The 14,492-nt window shown below is 36.8% G+C and overlaps 2 protein-coding genes across 2 annotated transcripts; both read left to right on the forward strand.

Annotated features, from left to right (window-relative positions):
- Window positions 1-2,066: 2,066 nt before the first annotated feature.
- Window positions 2,067-5,123, forward strand: LOC130815930 (late embryogenesis abundant protein D-34-like). Its single transcript, XM_057682476.1, has 3 exons — window positions 2,067-2,543; window positions 3,326-3,649; window positions 4,842-5,123. The coding sequence occupies exons 1-3, from the start codon at window positions 2,214-2,216 to the stop codon at window positions 5,004-5,006; spliced, it is 819 nt and encodes a 272-aa protein (XP_057538459.1). The 5' UTR covers window positions 2,067-2,213; the 3' UTR covers window positions 5,007-5,123.
- On the forward strand, window positions 5,044-9,889 carry LOC130810292 (uncharacterized). The gene is made up of 5 exons (XM_057676299.1): window positions 5,044-5,096; window positions 5,478-5,748; window positions 6,059-6,145; window positions 6,546-6,620; window positions 6,719-9,889. Exons 1-5 carry the CDS (start codon window positions 5,044-5,046, stop codon window positions 9,887-9,889), a joined length of 3,657 nt encoding a protein of 1,218 aa, XP_057532282.1.
- The last annotated feature ends 4,603 nt before the right edge of the window (window positions 9,890-14,492 follow it).

Here is a 14,492-nt window from a genome sequence, read left to right on the forward strand (position 1 = left end):
TCTTAATCACTACGAAATAATTAGTTTAACCTTGACGCTGTTAAACGTCGTGCTGTAAAAGGAGGCTATAAAGGCAGTGATCAGGTGGGCTAAGAATTGAGTGGGAGTTATGGTCATACAAGAATGAATAAGTCCTCCTATGTGATAGGATTGGTGTGTAGGCCTCTTGATGAGCGAGAATTGAAAATTGCATGGCCATGCGGAATAAGATTAAATGGTTAATCCTTAGTTGAACAATTCGAACTCAGAGATCAAGAAACATAATTTGAGAAATAACACTGTGTTGTCAAATTTCACATTAAGTGGCTTAAGGAATTTATAATTGTGCAATTGTCTTCGGACAAGTGGGAGATTGAAGGAATATGTCCGTAGACATTTCCGACAATTACTAAATATAAATATATAGGATATTTATGAAGATAATAAAGTTAATTATTATTAGTAATTATATTTGCTTGCTAGAGAATAAATATAATTGGTGGGTCAATAATAATTGGACCACAACTAATATAATTAATCCTATAAGGTCTTACAAAAGAATCAATTGAACGGTAAATGACTCGGGCCCATTAGGAGTATGGGCTTGCGATCCAATTAGGTTAACAAAAGAATCGGTTTCTTTTTGACCTAGGTTACTAGTATTATATGAGGATATAATGCTAGTAGTGGAGAAGTGGGGATAATGGGACGATGGATGTGAGTATTATAAATATGTTTATTTAAACTCTCACCATACATAATTCTCATATACAGTTATTGAAAAACCAGAAAAAGCAAGAGAAACAATCTCTTCCGTTCTAGCAAACGTTGGTGTTCAATTGATTCCGGTAGACCGAATAGAGGAGCAACGCTTGAGGCTCTCCATATTATCTTATCGCGTTATTTTCGTGGATTTCACGCTACAAAGGTAATATAGACTAATCCTTTTATATGATTCATATGTTTGATTATGTTTATGATCCTGAGATAGATGTTAGGGAAGTGTTTCCTGAAATTCCGCTTTAAGCATCCATCGTATTACGACACTAAAGTGGTGACGGTGTTGGCAGTGAAGGTTGACTAGGGTGGAGGGTGGGAGAGGGGTGGTGCACAGGTACGTTGGAGAAGGGGGAAGAGAGTTGAGATTTTTTTTAATGTAAATTTAATTTTTATTTTTTTATAGATTTTACCTGTTTTACAAGTTGGTAAAGTTGAATGTTGTGAGAAAATGTATGTGAAAGTTTGTATTGTTCATGGTTAATAAATAGTTCATATTATTGTAGGAAAAAAGCTAAAAGGTTGTATTATTCACGGTAATTTTTTCATATATTTATCATAAATGACATTTTCAATGGGATTATTAACATTTCTACAACTTAGATATTATAAATAATAATTTAATTATTATAAATTAATAAATAAGGATAATAATATATAATTTCTATGTAAACTAACGAGTCGATAGGCCTTTTCAAGGCCGTCCCGTATCCAACGTATCGAACACTATCGAAAAGATTAAAACAAATAAGCAATTTACAAAAAAATAATAAAAAATGAGTTTCGGGTAAACTTAATTGAAAAATAAGCGTCTCTATGTCCGAACTTAAGGTCAGATATGTTCGCAGTTACTAACAGCGAACAAAAAAATTGGTCAAAAAAAGTAAGAATTGTTTGTTCGCAGTTAATAACTGCGAACAAAAAGGAGACAATGTTATAATTTTAAAAGGGACAAAAAAAAAAGAAAATCATGTTGTTGGCACTTACTAACTGCGAACCAACTATTTTTTTGTCCCTTTTAACGTTATAATATTGCCTCCCTTTTATTCGCAGTTATTAACTGCGAACAAACAATTTTGACCAACTTTTGTTCACTGTTAATAACTGCGAACATACCCAACCTTAGGCCCGGACATGAAGACGCTTATTTTTAGAATTAAGTTTACCCGAAACTCTTTGTTCTTTTTTTTTTTTTTTTTTTAATTGATTATTTGTTTTAAATTTTTTACATAAATGCATATAGAAAACAGCCGCGTGTAATGTATAGAACCAGCTGGACGAGCTATATTGTTGCCAAATAGAACCTGAAAATGCAAGGTGTCAGCATCTACATCTATACTTGTTCACGCTTTACCACCATAAGCTACAACCCTTCATATTTATCATCAAATCATATTGTGTATGAAATTCATCTTAATTACTGATCCAACAACAATAATATTAGCTAGTGTTACAAAATGAGTCAACAACAGCCTGAAAGACGTCAAGAAGGCCAAAATGCTGAGCCAATAAAGTACGGAGACGTATTCCCAGTAGTTGGGGAGCTAGCTTCAAAAACAGTAGCACCAAGAGATGCGGCCATGATGCAGACAGCTGAGAATGCAGTGTTTGGGCAGACTCAAAAGGGTGGTCCAGCTGCCACCATGCAGTCAGCCGCTACTGCTAATGAGAGGGCTGGTTTTGTTGGCCATCTTGATGCTTCAGATGTGGCCAAACAACAGGGTGTTATTGTTGCTGAGACTGAAGTTCCCGGTGCTTGTATCATCACTGAGTCTGTTGGTGAACAGGTTTATTCGCCGTTTAATGCAAATTATTGTAATGATATTGTCAATAATCAATCCAACCAAAAGCTTAAGTTAAAGTTAATAGTTGAGGCTCCATGTTATATTTTATACTCTTTTAACACGTTTCCCCGCACAATAGCCCTTGTGTTGCAGCATAGATCCTGTTCTTTCCTTACACGAAAGGATAGTTGATATTTGAACTTGTAATTTATCTATTATGTTGGCTCTATGGAGTTGACTTAGTCAAAAGCTTAAGTTGGTTGAAATTTAGTATATATTTTACTCTTTTCACATCTCTTCACTTAAGAGCCTGTAGATGCAACACAACACTCATTTTCTTCATACCTTGTACAAAACAATTTAAATATGAGGAATAGTTTGAAATTTAAACCCGTGATTTTTTAATCACGTTAGCTCTTTATCATTTTAAAGAATAAATCTAATTAAAAGCTAAAGTGGACGGATGAGGTTTCAATATATCTTTTATAATCTGATTGGATATTACATAAATATTTTAAGTATTTAGTCTTATCTAAACTCATCTAAACATAATAATCCCTCTTATATATTACTGAAATGTCTTAATTCGATAATGCACTGTAAACAATAGCAATTATGTAAACAGCCAGTTTCCTAAGACAGGCCTAGTCTATTAAAGCTGAATGTTTGATGATGATCCCAAAAAAGAAATTCTCTCACAAGAATATGTGTTACCTAAATTATTGAATTTTATTAGGGTATGAAAAAGATACTGAACTCATATACTATGTGTGCTCTCTTTGAAGGTGGTAGGGCAAACTATACAACCAAAGCCGGTGGTGCAAGGTGAGCAAGAGAGTATAACACAAGGAGGAACCACTGGAATAGGTGGAAGTGGAGCAACAGGTAAGGTAACCATAGGCGAGGCGCTAGAAGCCGTGGCTGTTTTAGCAGGAGACAAAGCGGTGGAGCAAAGCGACGCAGCGGCAATCCAGGCAGCAGAAGTGAGGGCCACAGGTAATACTGGTATTGTCCCTGGTGGTGTTGCTTCTGCTGCTCAGTCCGCTGCTTCAATGAATGCTCAGACCACTCCTGATCAGGATAAAATCAAGCTGGGCGATGTCTTGACGGTATATTCGCTTCTATAATATTAAATTAGGCTGCAGTTGTTGTGAAAGTTAATGTGGACGAAATTTCAGTATAGGAGAAAATTAACCCAATTTGCTAAACTTTTAAATATGACCTACCATGGAACAAAATAAATCGATTGATTTAATAAAAAAAAATGAAAATAAATATTAAGACAAAATTATAAAAAATGAAAATAAATATATGACAAAATTATTAAAATGAGAGAGTATTTATCATATTAATTTTACATTTTTATTCTTATCAAGAGAAAAAGTATTTTAATTTTTTTTTTATCAAAATTCCTAGGGACACGTGACTCCTTGGGCTCCTAACATACACCCGCCAATGTCTATAAGCTAAGGAGATACATCCCCTAATCATATTGCAATGGGAAGAAAGATCTTATCGACTAATAAAGTGTGACGAGAGTCGTAATGTTTTTGGGATGGTATCTCAATTTTAGCTCACATATGTTTTTGAGATATATCATCCCCATTATCCCAATCGTATGTTTTTTAAACTTTTAAATACGACATACTATAAAATTAAAAAAAACAAAATAAATCAACTCACGTGATAAAAAATAAGACAAAATAAATAAATACGACAAAATTACTAAAATAAGGGAGTATTCAATTTTTACTTTTATCGATAAAAAAATCTACTTTTTTTCTTTTTAAAAGGCTTAGGCCCACTTGACCCGTGGGCTCCAACTTACACCCGCCACTGTCTATAAGCGAAGGAGATATATCATCCCCTAATCATTTGGCAACCCCGCAACCCCTGATCATATGGCAATGAGAAGAAAGGTTCTAATGACTTATAAAGTGTGCATTCGGCAAATGGTTTTGGAATGGTATTTCAACTTTGCTCAGGCACTTTGTGTTTTTTCGGTAATATGCTTGGCTTTGGATTTATTGTAAATGTTAGCATATAAACAGAGAAATACGAGGTGCACACATTTTAAAGGTATCATCCCAAAATCATATTAGGAAGAAGGATTTCAGCGATTTATAAAGCGTGCACTCGCCATATCCATTGTATGCATCTTGTTTTTCCTCGATAGCATACTTATATTGATTATAAGTCTAGCTAAACTTAATATATAAGAACCAAAATGTCTTAATTATAGATTGAGGCATAGAAATTAGTAGGACTGATTCTTTTTTTTGGATGATAATGATGTATCAGAATGCAACAATAAAATTACCAGCGGACAAGGAAGCAACAAGGCAAGACGCTGAAGGAGTGGTGAGTGCAGAGCTGAGGAACAACCCGAATGTAGCCACGCGGCCTGGTGGTGTGGCAGCCTCGGTGGTTGCTGCTGCCAGGCTTAATGAGGGAAAGCAATGCTGAGCCTACTGGAAATGGAAGGGATAATAGTCTTTTTCTCATGTTTTGTGCATTAGTTTTTCCTTGCAATGTCAAGACTTATGAAATAGTTTGGTAAAAAAAAACACATCTTGAATCTTGATGGTTGGCATGAAAATTATAAATTTCATTGATTTTATATAATTTCATATATGAATTTCATTCATTTTATATAATTTGACTTATGAGGAATAATAAGTAAATATTCCCACCATTTCTTAAAGAATAAGATTTAATTTGTCATTGTGGGTGTTCTATCTATCGTTTTTATAAAGAATTTTATTTATAAAGTAGGTGTTTGAGGGAGGTTAATGTGTGCTAGGCCATTGTAGCCTTCAGAAACGAGGAAAGAAGTAAAAGGAAGTAGAAAGAAGGTTGTTATAATGTCAACTTCAGTGCATAAAAATTTAACTCTAGTATTCTAAAATAATAACTATAACATTCAAAAATATATAGCAGACTATTCCATTCATTGTCTTCTTCTCAACCTCTCCTCTCCACCCCCCCAAAAAATAAGGAAGGATCATGTCCTACAGCTAAAATATTGAAGCGTGAGATACCAAATTATCCTGATGATACAAAGGAGATTGACGACATCCTTGTTGTTGAAACAAGTACACCTTCTACATATGACCAGCACAAGGGTAATACTGGGAATAGTATAGAGGAACAGCGTGCTGAACTTAAATCAACCCAAGTTAAGGAAGCTGATAAACAAGGAACGAAGGTACAGCTACTCAATAATATGAACGTACATGGCCCAGCAAGGAGAAAAGCGTACACAGTTCTGTATATAAAAGAGGAGGGATAAGGAACAGCTGAAGAAGGAACAGCTAGGTGTTCCCAAAACCTGACAGAAGAACTAGCGCATTCTATTTTAAGCGTTCTGTTAGAGCCGTTAGAACTTAGGCGCCTTTTTCTTGATTTTTAGCCGTTAAGAGGAGAAAGCCAAATCTATAAATAAGGCTCCCCTCCAGTTTGTAAAAAACATTCAATAATTCAGATTTGATAATTCATATTCAGTTGTAATCATTCAGAAGACAAGTGTTGTTTCTGTTTGTTCTTCATTTTCTGTTGGAGAGTTTGAGTGTGTTCAAGCCTTCACGGATTCATACTTCTCCAAGGTCACGTTGATCTTTGTGAGAATTGTGAGGATTAAGGCCTTGTATTCCTTAGAGGAATCGGTGTCTTCTTCCAGGATAAGTAGTCCTTCAAGATTACTTAGGATTCGCCTTAAAACAACCCCTTGATCGAGAAAACCTTTATTCTTTGATTGTCTGAGTGATGTGCGAATAATCAAAGAAATCATAAACAAACCTTCCGCTGTAAACTTGTTCCAACTTGGTATCAGAGCCATGTTCTGAGGAGGGACACAAGGAGATACGAGGTAATAGGTAACTTTGCGTTTTCTGAGAAGAAGATTAATCAGAAAATCAGGTATCGTTTGTATTTTGTTTCAATTGGAAATCACAGGTATTAATTCAATTCTTCCTTGTTATTAATTTCTGTGATTGAGATTTGTAGAGTTCAATTGAATCATCTTACACCATTAATTGTGGAAAAAGATTCCTGAAATCTGATTCTATTGTCATTGCATGCGTATCAATTTGGTGTTTGATAATCGAAATTTTTGAGTTTTCGCAAAATTGATTCATATAAGTCAGTTCTTGATTGTTTTAACTGTGTTCTTTGATAAGGAGTTAATCGCGTTCACTTACAAATTTGGAAACTTTGCGTTGTCTTTTAAAATTGTTGGTTTAAATAATCTGATTCTTGAAAATTGTTCTGTGAAATTAGGGTTTATACATCAGTGCATTCGTTGTTGTTTTTGGAAATTGGTTGTTGGGAAAGTTTCTTGCAAGATTGTGGCTGGTGATTATTTGAATTGTGCATTTGTTTTGGTTTCTGGAAAATTTGTTGTGAAGATCTTCTTGCAGGTTCTGGTTGTTAGTTGTCTTACCATTGTTTTGTTTGTGAGTGTCTTGGAAAATATGGACATGAATGAGAAATTAGAAACCCTTACCAATTTAGTCCAGCAACTAGCCTTGACTGTAGCCAATAATATGGGGAATCAAGGGGAAAGACCACAACAGCTTCTGCAAAATAGGAACAGTGAGGACAAAACCTTGAAGATTGACTTACCTAGTTTTGATGGACAATCTCCAGACCCAGAGGTGTATCTAGATTGGGAAGCCAATATGGAAAGATATTTTGACTTCAAGGAAACCCCACCTGAACAGCAATTTAAGCTAGCTAAGATCAAACTGACCAAGCTTGCTGCAATATGGCTAGAAAGAGTGCAAAAGCAAAGAAGGAGGGAGGATAGAGAAAGAATCAATACATGGGAAAAATTAAGAAAGCACTTGAGAAGGAAGTATGTCCCACGCAATTATAGACAGCAATTGTATATGAAATGGGGAACATTGAGACAAGATAATAGAACTGTGTCAGATTATATTCAAGAATGGGAACGACTGTCTGTTGTTTGTGACACCAATGAAACTGAGGAGATGAAGGTTGGGAAATTCATAGGAGGACTAAGGGAAGATCTGAGGAAAAAGTTGGAGTTGATTCCAAACCTTACCTTTAGCTTGGCTTGTAGTAATGCTCTCACCTTAGAAAAATATTCTAAGAAGAAATCAAGCATGGGCAGCACCTACAATAGACCAGTGAGGAATTATAACCCAAAGAATATTACTACACCAACACCCACTGTGACTCAGACCAATGCACCAGATAGGATCCCACCAATGACCAATACCACTAAGGATAAAAATCCCAAGGACTTGAAGGAGGTAGTTTGTTTTAAATGCCATGGACATGGTCACATTAAGAGTGAGTGCCCCAATGCTAGAGCCTTCACTGTGCAAGAATGGGCAGAGATTAAAGAAGTAGGGAGACCTAGGGCCATGATGGTTAGCAGAAATGGTAGGGAGGAGTTAGTTTGGCCTTCAACATCTGAGAAAGACCCTGATGGTACATACTGTGTAAATGATGAAGGAGTCTTAGAGACTTTTGAGGGAATTGAGGACAGTGAGGAAGAAGGGGACAGAGAGGAAGTGTATCCTGAACCTGATATGCAAAATTTGTTGATTAGAAGAAACTTTCATGCTACCCCAAAGACTAAACCAAATGATCAAAGAGAAAACATCTTTCAAACCAAATGCAAAATTAAGAACAAGGTGTGTGATCTGATCATAGATGGGGGGAGTGAAACTAACTGTGTCAGCAAGGATTTAGTTCAGACCTTAGACTTAGAAACTAAGCCACACCCACATCCCTATAAACTAAAATGGTTGGATAGCAAAGCAAGTGGTTTTGTTAAGAAGAGGTGTTTGATTCAGTTTGCTATAGGATCATTTGAGGACAAGGTGCTTTATGATGTGTTAGACATGACTGCCTGTCATGTGCTCTTAGGTAGACCATGGCAGCATGACCGAAGGACTTTACATGATGGCTATACTAATGTTTATACCTTGAGACATGAGGGGAAAATTAAGGACCTTATGCCCTTGCCACCCCACAGGACTTTACCTCCACAGCAACCAATAGGCAGTGGCTTCGACTTACCTTCACAGAAGACAGTAGGCACTTCACTTCCACAGAGACCTGTAGGTAATGTGTCTTTGATAAATAGAAAGGTGAGTATTAAGGAGGTCAGGAGAGAAGGACTAGCCTTTCTTTTGTTCAGTAAGGAAGTAACACAAGAGAGTAGTCAACAAGACCCCAGGATCACTAACTTGTTGGATCAATTTGCTGATGTTTTTCCTATAGAATTACCAGTAGGGTTACCTCCATTAAGGGGTATTGAGCATCAAATAGATCTTATGCCAGGAGCAGCTCTACCCAATAAGCCTGCATATAGAACTAGCCCTAAGGAGGCCAAGGAGTTGCAAAGACAAATACAGGAGCTTATGCACAGAGGGTATGTTAGAGAAAGCATGAGTCCATGTGCTGTTCCCACCTTACTTGTTCCTAAAAAGGATGGAACATGGCGAATGTGTGTTGATAGCAGGAGCATGAACAACATTACTGTTAAATATAGGTTTCCCATACCCCGAATAGATGATATGTTGGATGAATTGTCAGGATCTCAATGGTTTAGTAAGATAGACTTGAGAAGTGGGTATCATCAAATCAGGATGAGAGAAGGCGACGAATGGAAGACCGCATTTAAAACCAAATATGGCTTGTATGAGTGGATGGTTATGCCATTTGGGCTAACTGGAGCCCCAAGTACCTTCATGAGATTAATGAATGAGGTCCTAAGACCATTTTTAGGAAGGTTTATAGTGGTGTATCTTGATGACATACTAGTGTACAGTAGGAGTGTAGAGGAACACCTTGACCATTTGGAACAGTTGTTCAAGACCCTTAGGGAACAGAGACTATTTGGGAAACTAGAGAATTGTTCCTTCTTATTAACTGAGGTTTATTTCTTGGGATTTATAGTAGGGAGACAGGGAGTGCAGGTAGACCCTACAAAGATAGAAGCCATTAAGACTTGGCCAGTACCCACTAGTATCACTCAGGTAAGGTCTTTTCATGGCCTAGCCTCTTTCTACAGGAGGTTCATTAAGGATTTTAGCACCATTATGACACTAATCACAGACTGCACTAAGGGGAACACTTTCAAATGGACCACAGAAGCACAATTAGCTTTTGAGAATATTAAGGAAGCCATGTGTAACCCTCCTATTTTGAGACTACCTGATTTCAGTAAACCATTTGAGGTAGAATGCGATGCCAGCAACACAGGAATAGGAGCTGTCTTAATCCAAGAAGGTAGACCTGTAGCATACTTTAGTGAAAAGCTAAATAAAAGTAGGATAAATTACTCAGCCTATGATAAAAATAACATTCCATAAAGGAGAATACAAACCCTTACCAATTGCACAAAGACTATGGGAACATGTAAGTATGGACTTTATAGTTGCCCTACCTAGAACACAGAGGGGCAAAGATGCAGTCATGGTTGTGGTAGATAGGTTCTCCAAAATGAGCCATTTCATAGCATGTAATAAGGTGAATGATGCTAACCAAATAGCCAAGCTTTACTTTACAGAAATTGTACGACTGCATGGGGTCCCTAGAACTATAGTATCAGACAGGGATAGCAAATTTTTAAGCTCTTTCTGGAGCACCCTGTGGAGACTGCTCAACACCAAGCTTTTGTACAGCACCTCTCATCACCCACAAACTGATGGGCAAACTGAGGTGACCAACAAAACATTAGGGTCAATCCTTAGGACTTTGGTAAAGAAAAATCTAAGAGATTGGGACCTTAAGCTGTGTCATGCAGAGTTCGCCTATAATATGAGTCCAAGCTGGGAAACTAAGATATCACCTTTCGAATGTGTATATGGAATGAATCCTATAATACCTATTTCACTAATTGATCTTCCTTCACATTGCAGACCACATGGGGATGCTAAGCAGCATGCTGAGGACATGATAACCATCCATAGGCAAACCAAGAAAAACATTGAGCAAGCTACTGCTAAGTACCAGCAAAAAGTTAATACAAGCACTTCAGCTTCACAAAAGTTCCAGATTGGAGACTGGGTATGGATTCACCTGAGGAAGGAACGATTTCCAAGGCAGAGGAAAAACAAATTAATGCCAAGAGCTGATGGACCATTCCAAATTACTGACAAATATGGGGATAATGCGTTTAAAGTAGACCTGCCTGTTCGATATGGAGTCTCCCCCATATTCAACATAGGGGATTTACAGCCATACTATGATAACTCTGTATTGGGGACAATTCGAGCTGAAGAAGGAGGGAATGAAACAAGTACACCTTCTACATATGACTAGCACAAGGGTAATACTGGGAACAGTATAGAGGAACAGCGCGCTGAACTTAAATCAACCCAAGTTAAGGAAGCTGATAAACAAGGAACGGAGGTACAGCTACTCAATAATATGAACGTACATGGCCCAGCAAGGAGAAAAGCGTACACAGTTCTGTATATAAAAGAGGAGGGATAAGGAACAGCTGGAGAAGGAACAGCTAGGTGTTCCCAAAACCTGACAGAAGAACTAGCGCATTCTATTTTAAGCGTTCTGTTAGAGCCGTTAGAACTTAGGCGCCTTTTTCTTGATTTTTAGCCGTTAAGAGGAGAAAGCCAAATTTATAAATAAGGCTCCCCTCCAGTTTGTAAAAAACATTCAATAATTCAGATTTGATAATTCATATTCAGTTGTAATCATTCAGAAGACAAGTGTTGTTTCTGTTTGTTCTTCATTTTCTGTTGGAGAGTTTGAGTGTGTTCAAGCCTTCACGGATTCATACTTCTCCAAGGTCACGTTGATCTTTGTGAGAATTGTGAGGATTAAGGCCTTATATTCCTTAGGGGAATCGGTGTCTTCTTCCAGGATAAGTAGTCCTTCAAGATTACTTAGGATTCGCCTTAAATAACCCCTTGATCGAGAAAACCTTTATTCTTTGATTGTCTGAGTGATGTGCGAATAATCAAAGAAATCATAAACAAACCTTCCGCTGTAAACTTGTTCCAGTTGTCCAGTAAGGGTGAGATGAATTACCTCGATCGAAATTGTGGTGAGCGAGTGAAAGTTGAGGAGAAGACATTTAGTGGTAAATAGATTCTGGTTTGTTGTTTTCGCGTGCCTATCTGCCGTGAAGATTTTGATTCACTCTATCTCCAGGCCCTAACAACTACATGTTCTGATTTGTATTTATGAGAGACGCTCTTGAGATGGTAGTAGTTGCAAAGATGAATAATTTGGCCAATCATGAGGAGGTTTTCAACCACTTCTTGTCGGGCTTCCCCTCTTCGTGTCTTGCACACTAACTTAAATGTCGACTCTAGTATTCTAAATAAAAACTATAACATTTTAAAAAATATAACACACTAACTTAAACCAGTTAAATTACCAATTTCTGTCCATAAAAATGTCAACTTGAATATTCTAAAATGTCAACTATAATAGTTCAAAAAATTAATAATTACCCACTTAAACTAGTTAAACTATCAATTTTAGAAAGCTAAAAGTACCTATTTGACATATTGTGAATCCCTACTAAAAGTTTCCTAAATGTCTATTTAAGGTATCCTAAAATCCTATCGAGTAATCGTGCAATAAAACTACAACTTTTCTATTTTAAAAAATATAATGAGTCGGCCATTTCTATAATGTATTTTCCATATGCAACAAATTTCTTATGAGACCACCATTGAAGAAATGAAATAAATAAGATAAATTATTAAAAAAAAGTACGAAATACGACGAAAAATCAACTTATTTCTAAAAATAAGCGTCTAATTTTCAAACCTGAGGTTTGGTTCTGTTCGCAGTTAATAACTGCTTAATTTTTTAAAAAGGCAAAGAAGTTGTTCCCAGTTAGTAACTGGGAATAGGGTTGTTGACTTTTTTGACCTTGTTCGCAGTTATTAACTGCAAACACCATCGAGCATAATAGGCTTGTTAGTGACTGCGAACAGGGTCAAAAAAAGTCAACAGTCCTGTTCGCAGTTACTAACTACGAACAGCTTCTTTACTTTTTAAAAAAATTAAGCACCTGTTCGCAGATACTAACTGCAAACAGAACTAAACCTCAAGTTTGAAAATTAGACGCTTACTTTTAGAAATAAGTTGATTTTCGTCTTATTCCGTGCTTTTTTTTAATAATTTATCTTATCTATTTCAATAATTCACCACCATTTCTATGCAATCAAAAAAAAGCCCAACTCACTTCTTTCCATTTGAAAAGTCAAACACAAAAACTTGTATGAAGTCGTTTCACGCGTGCGACCAAAAAAAAATTTATACTTGCCGAATTCAAGCCTTAAAACATCTATTTCAAGAATAAGAAAGCCAAATCTAACATTAGGAACCCCTAGTCCAAGTCTTCCATCTTCCTTCTCCAGAGGCTTAATTTAGTTTTTTAGTTATGGACTTAGAATGTCTATTCCAATGGTTTAAAGTTTGTCAAATTCAAGACTTAAAATGTCTATTTTAAGGTCTAAAATGTCCATTTTAAGGTTTAAAATGAGAGAATTTGAATAAAATAAGATAAATTAACAACTTAATTCCAAAAATAAGCTTCGTAAAAACTTATTTCCCAAAATAAGCGTCCGTACATCCAAGCCTAGCTTCGGGTAATTCGCTGTTACTAACAGCGAAACAGGAAAAGAAAAAAAAATAAAATAAAACGCCATAGTCGCTGTTAGTAACAGCGACTATGGGTGTTTAAATTTTTTTTTTTTCCTTCTTCCTCATTGCAGTATACGACATTTTCAAGCAACAAAACACAACGCACGACATTTCCTTCCTTATTCCTCCATCAAAATCACGTTTGATAATACGAATAAAATATATACATGTACACATATATTACAAATGATACACAAAAGTCAATATGTTACAAATACTAAATATGTACAAGTGTTCAATATATACAAAATGTTACTAATCTTCAAAATATACAAACACTATTGTAATGCTAATCCTCCTCCTCCCATAGCACACTGCTCCGATGATTCGCCTGCATCGTAAGGACACTAGGGTCGTGAGGGCCTGGAGCTGGTAGATCCATCTCCCCTGCAATTCAACAACAAGTAAGCGTTTCGTATTCGAAAAATAATTGATAATCTTTACGTTTACATAATCAAATACATGTACTATTTACCTTGCCGTGCAAGTTCTAGTGTTGTGACCGTCACTACCACACCGTCGACAAGCGTTGCGTCTCCGCGATCCTTCGTCCATTTCGTTCGTGATCCTCCGGGACTTAGGTCTTCCTAATCCACGATTGTGATCTGGATCGTGTAGCACCTCAATACCGGTGTATTGAGGCCATGACCTCTTATCAATCAACGGCAAGAATATGGATGCACATAGCTCTGGGTCGTGTAGCAAGAGTCCACGAAACGCTCGTAGGATAAGAGTCGTTTAATACATACGGCAAGTACATGAGAACAAGGTAAGTGATATATGGAGGTTTTGTTACAAGTGCATTTCATCTCTCTCATATCCACACTTTGTATTTTACCTCCCTTGGCGGATTCTCTATTACCACGTCCAGTCTTAACTTGGAAAAGCCCTCGTCTGTAATCAAATGCGACGATCTCATGGTAGTTTGCCTTCTCGGTGTTACGGGTGATAATTCTAGTGGCGTGTGAAGTGTACTTATTTCCCCCAATTAGCCATGCGTTTGCGTTCTCACGTCTTTTAACAAAATAATCATTAACACGATAGAAGGTGAACTCCACAAGAGTGGTTATAGGCAAGAAGCGCACACCCTTCATCACGTTATTGAATACTTCGGCCAAGTTGGTATTAGTAACACCATACCTATACCCTCCATCGTGACATAATGACCATTTACACATTTCACCAACATCATCAATCCAAAAAAGTGCATCCCGATTAACAACACCAATGGCCTTCAATCCCTCGACGACCTTATGTGGTTGTCTTTGCTCTGCTGTCCTTCCATACAAA

This window comes from Amaranthus tricolor, chromosome 1 (genome assembly GCF_026212465.1).
Source record: "Amaranthus tricolor cultivar Red isolate AtriRed21 chromosome 1, ASM2621246v1, whole genome shotgun sequence".
Classification (NCBI taxonomy): Eukaryota; Viridiplantae; Streptophyta; class Magnoliopsida; order Caryophyllales; family Amaranthaceae; genus Amaranthus; species Amaranthus tricolor.

Excerpts from the sequence above, each read along its gene's own strand:
- LOC130815930 (XM_057682476.1), top strand. The coding sequence starts at position 2,214 with ATGAGTCAACAACAGCCTGAAAGACGTCAAGAAGGCCAAAATGCTGAG. Across the intron at positions 2,544-3,325 it reads CTGAGTCTGTTGGTGAACAG|GTGGTAGGGCAAACTATACA; the intron begins GTTTATTCGCCG and ends CTCTCTTTGAAG. Across the intron at positions 3,650-4,841 it reads AGCTGGGCGATGTCTTGACG|AATGCAACAATAAAATTACC; the intron begins GTATATTCGCTT and ends ATGATGTATCAG.
- LOC130810292 (XM_057676299.1), top strand. The coding sequence starts at position 5,044 with ATGTTTTGTGCATTAGTTTTTCCTTGCAATGTCAAGACTTATGAAATA. Across the intron at positions 5,097-5,477 it reads AAGACTTATGAAATAGTTTG|CAGACTATTCCATTCATTGT; the intron begins GTAAAAAAAAAC and ends AAAAATATATAG. Across the intron at positions 5,749-6,058 it reads CTGATAAACAAGGAACGAAG|AAGACAAGTGTTGTTTCTGT; the intron begins GTACAGCTACTC and ends GTAATCATTCAG.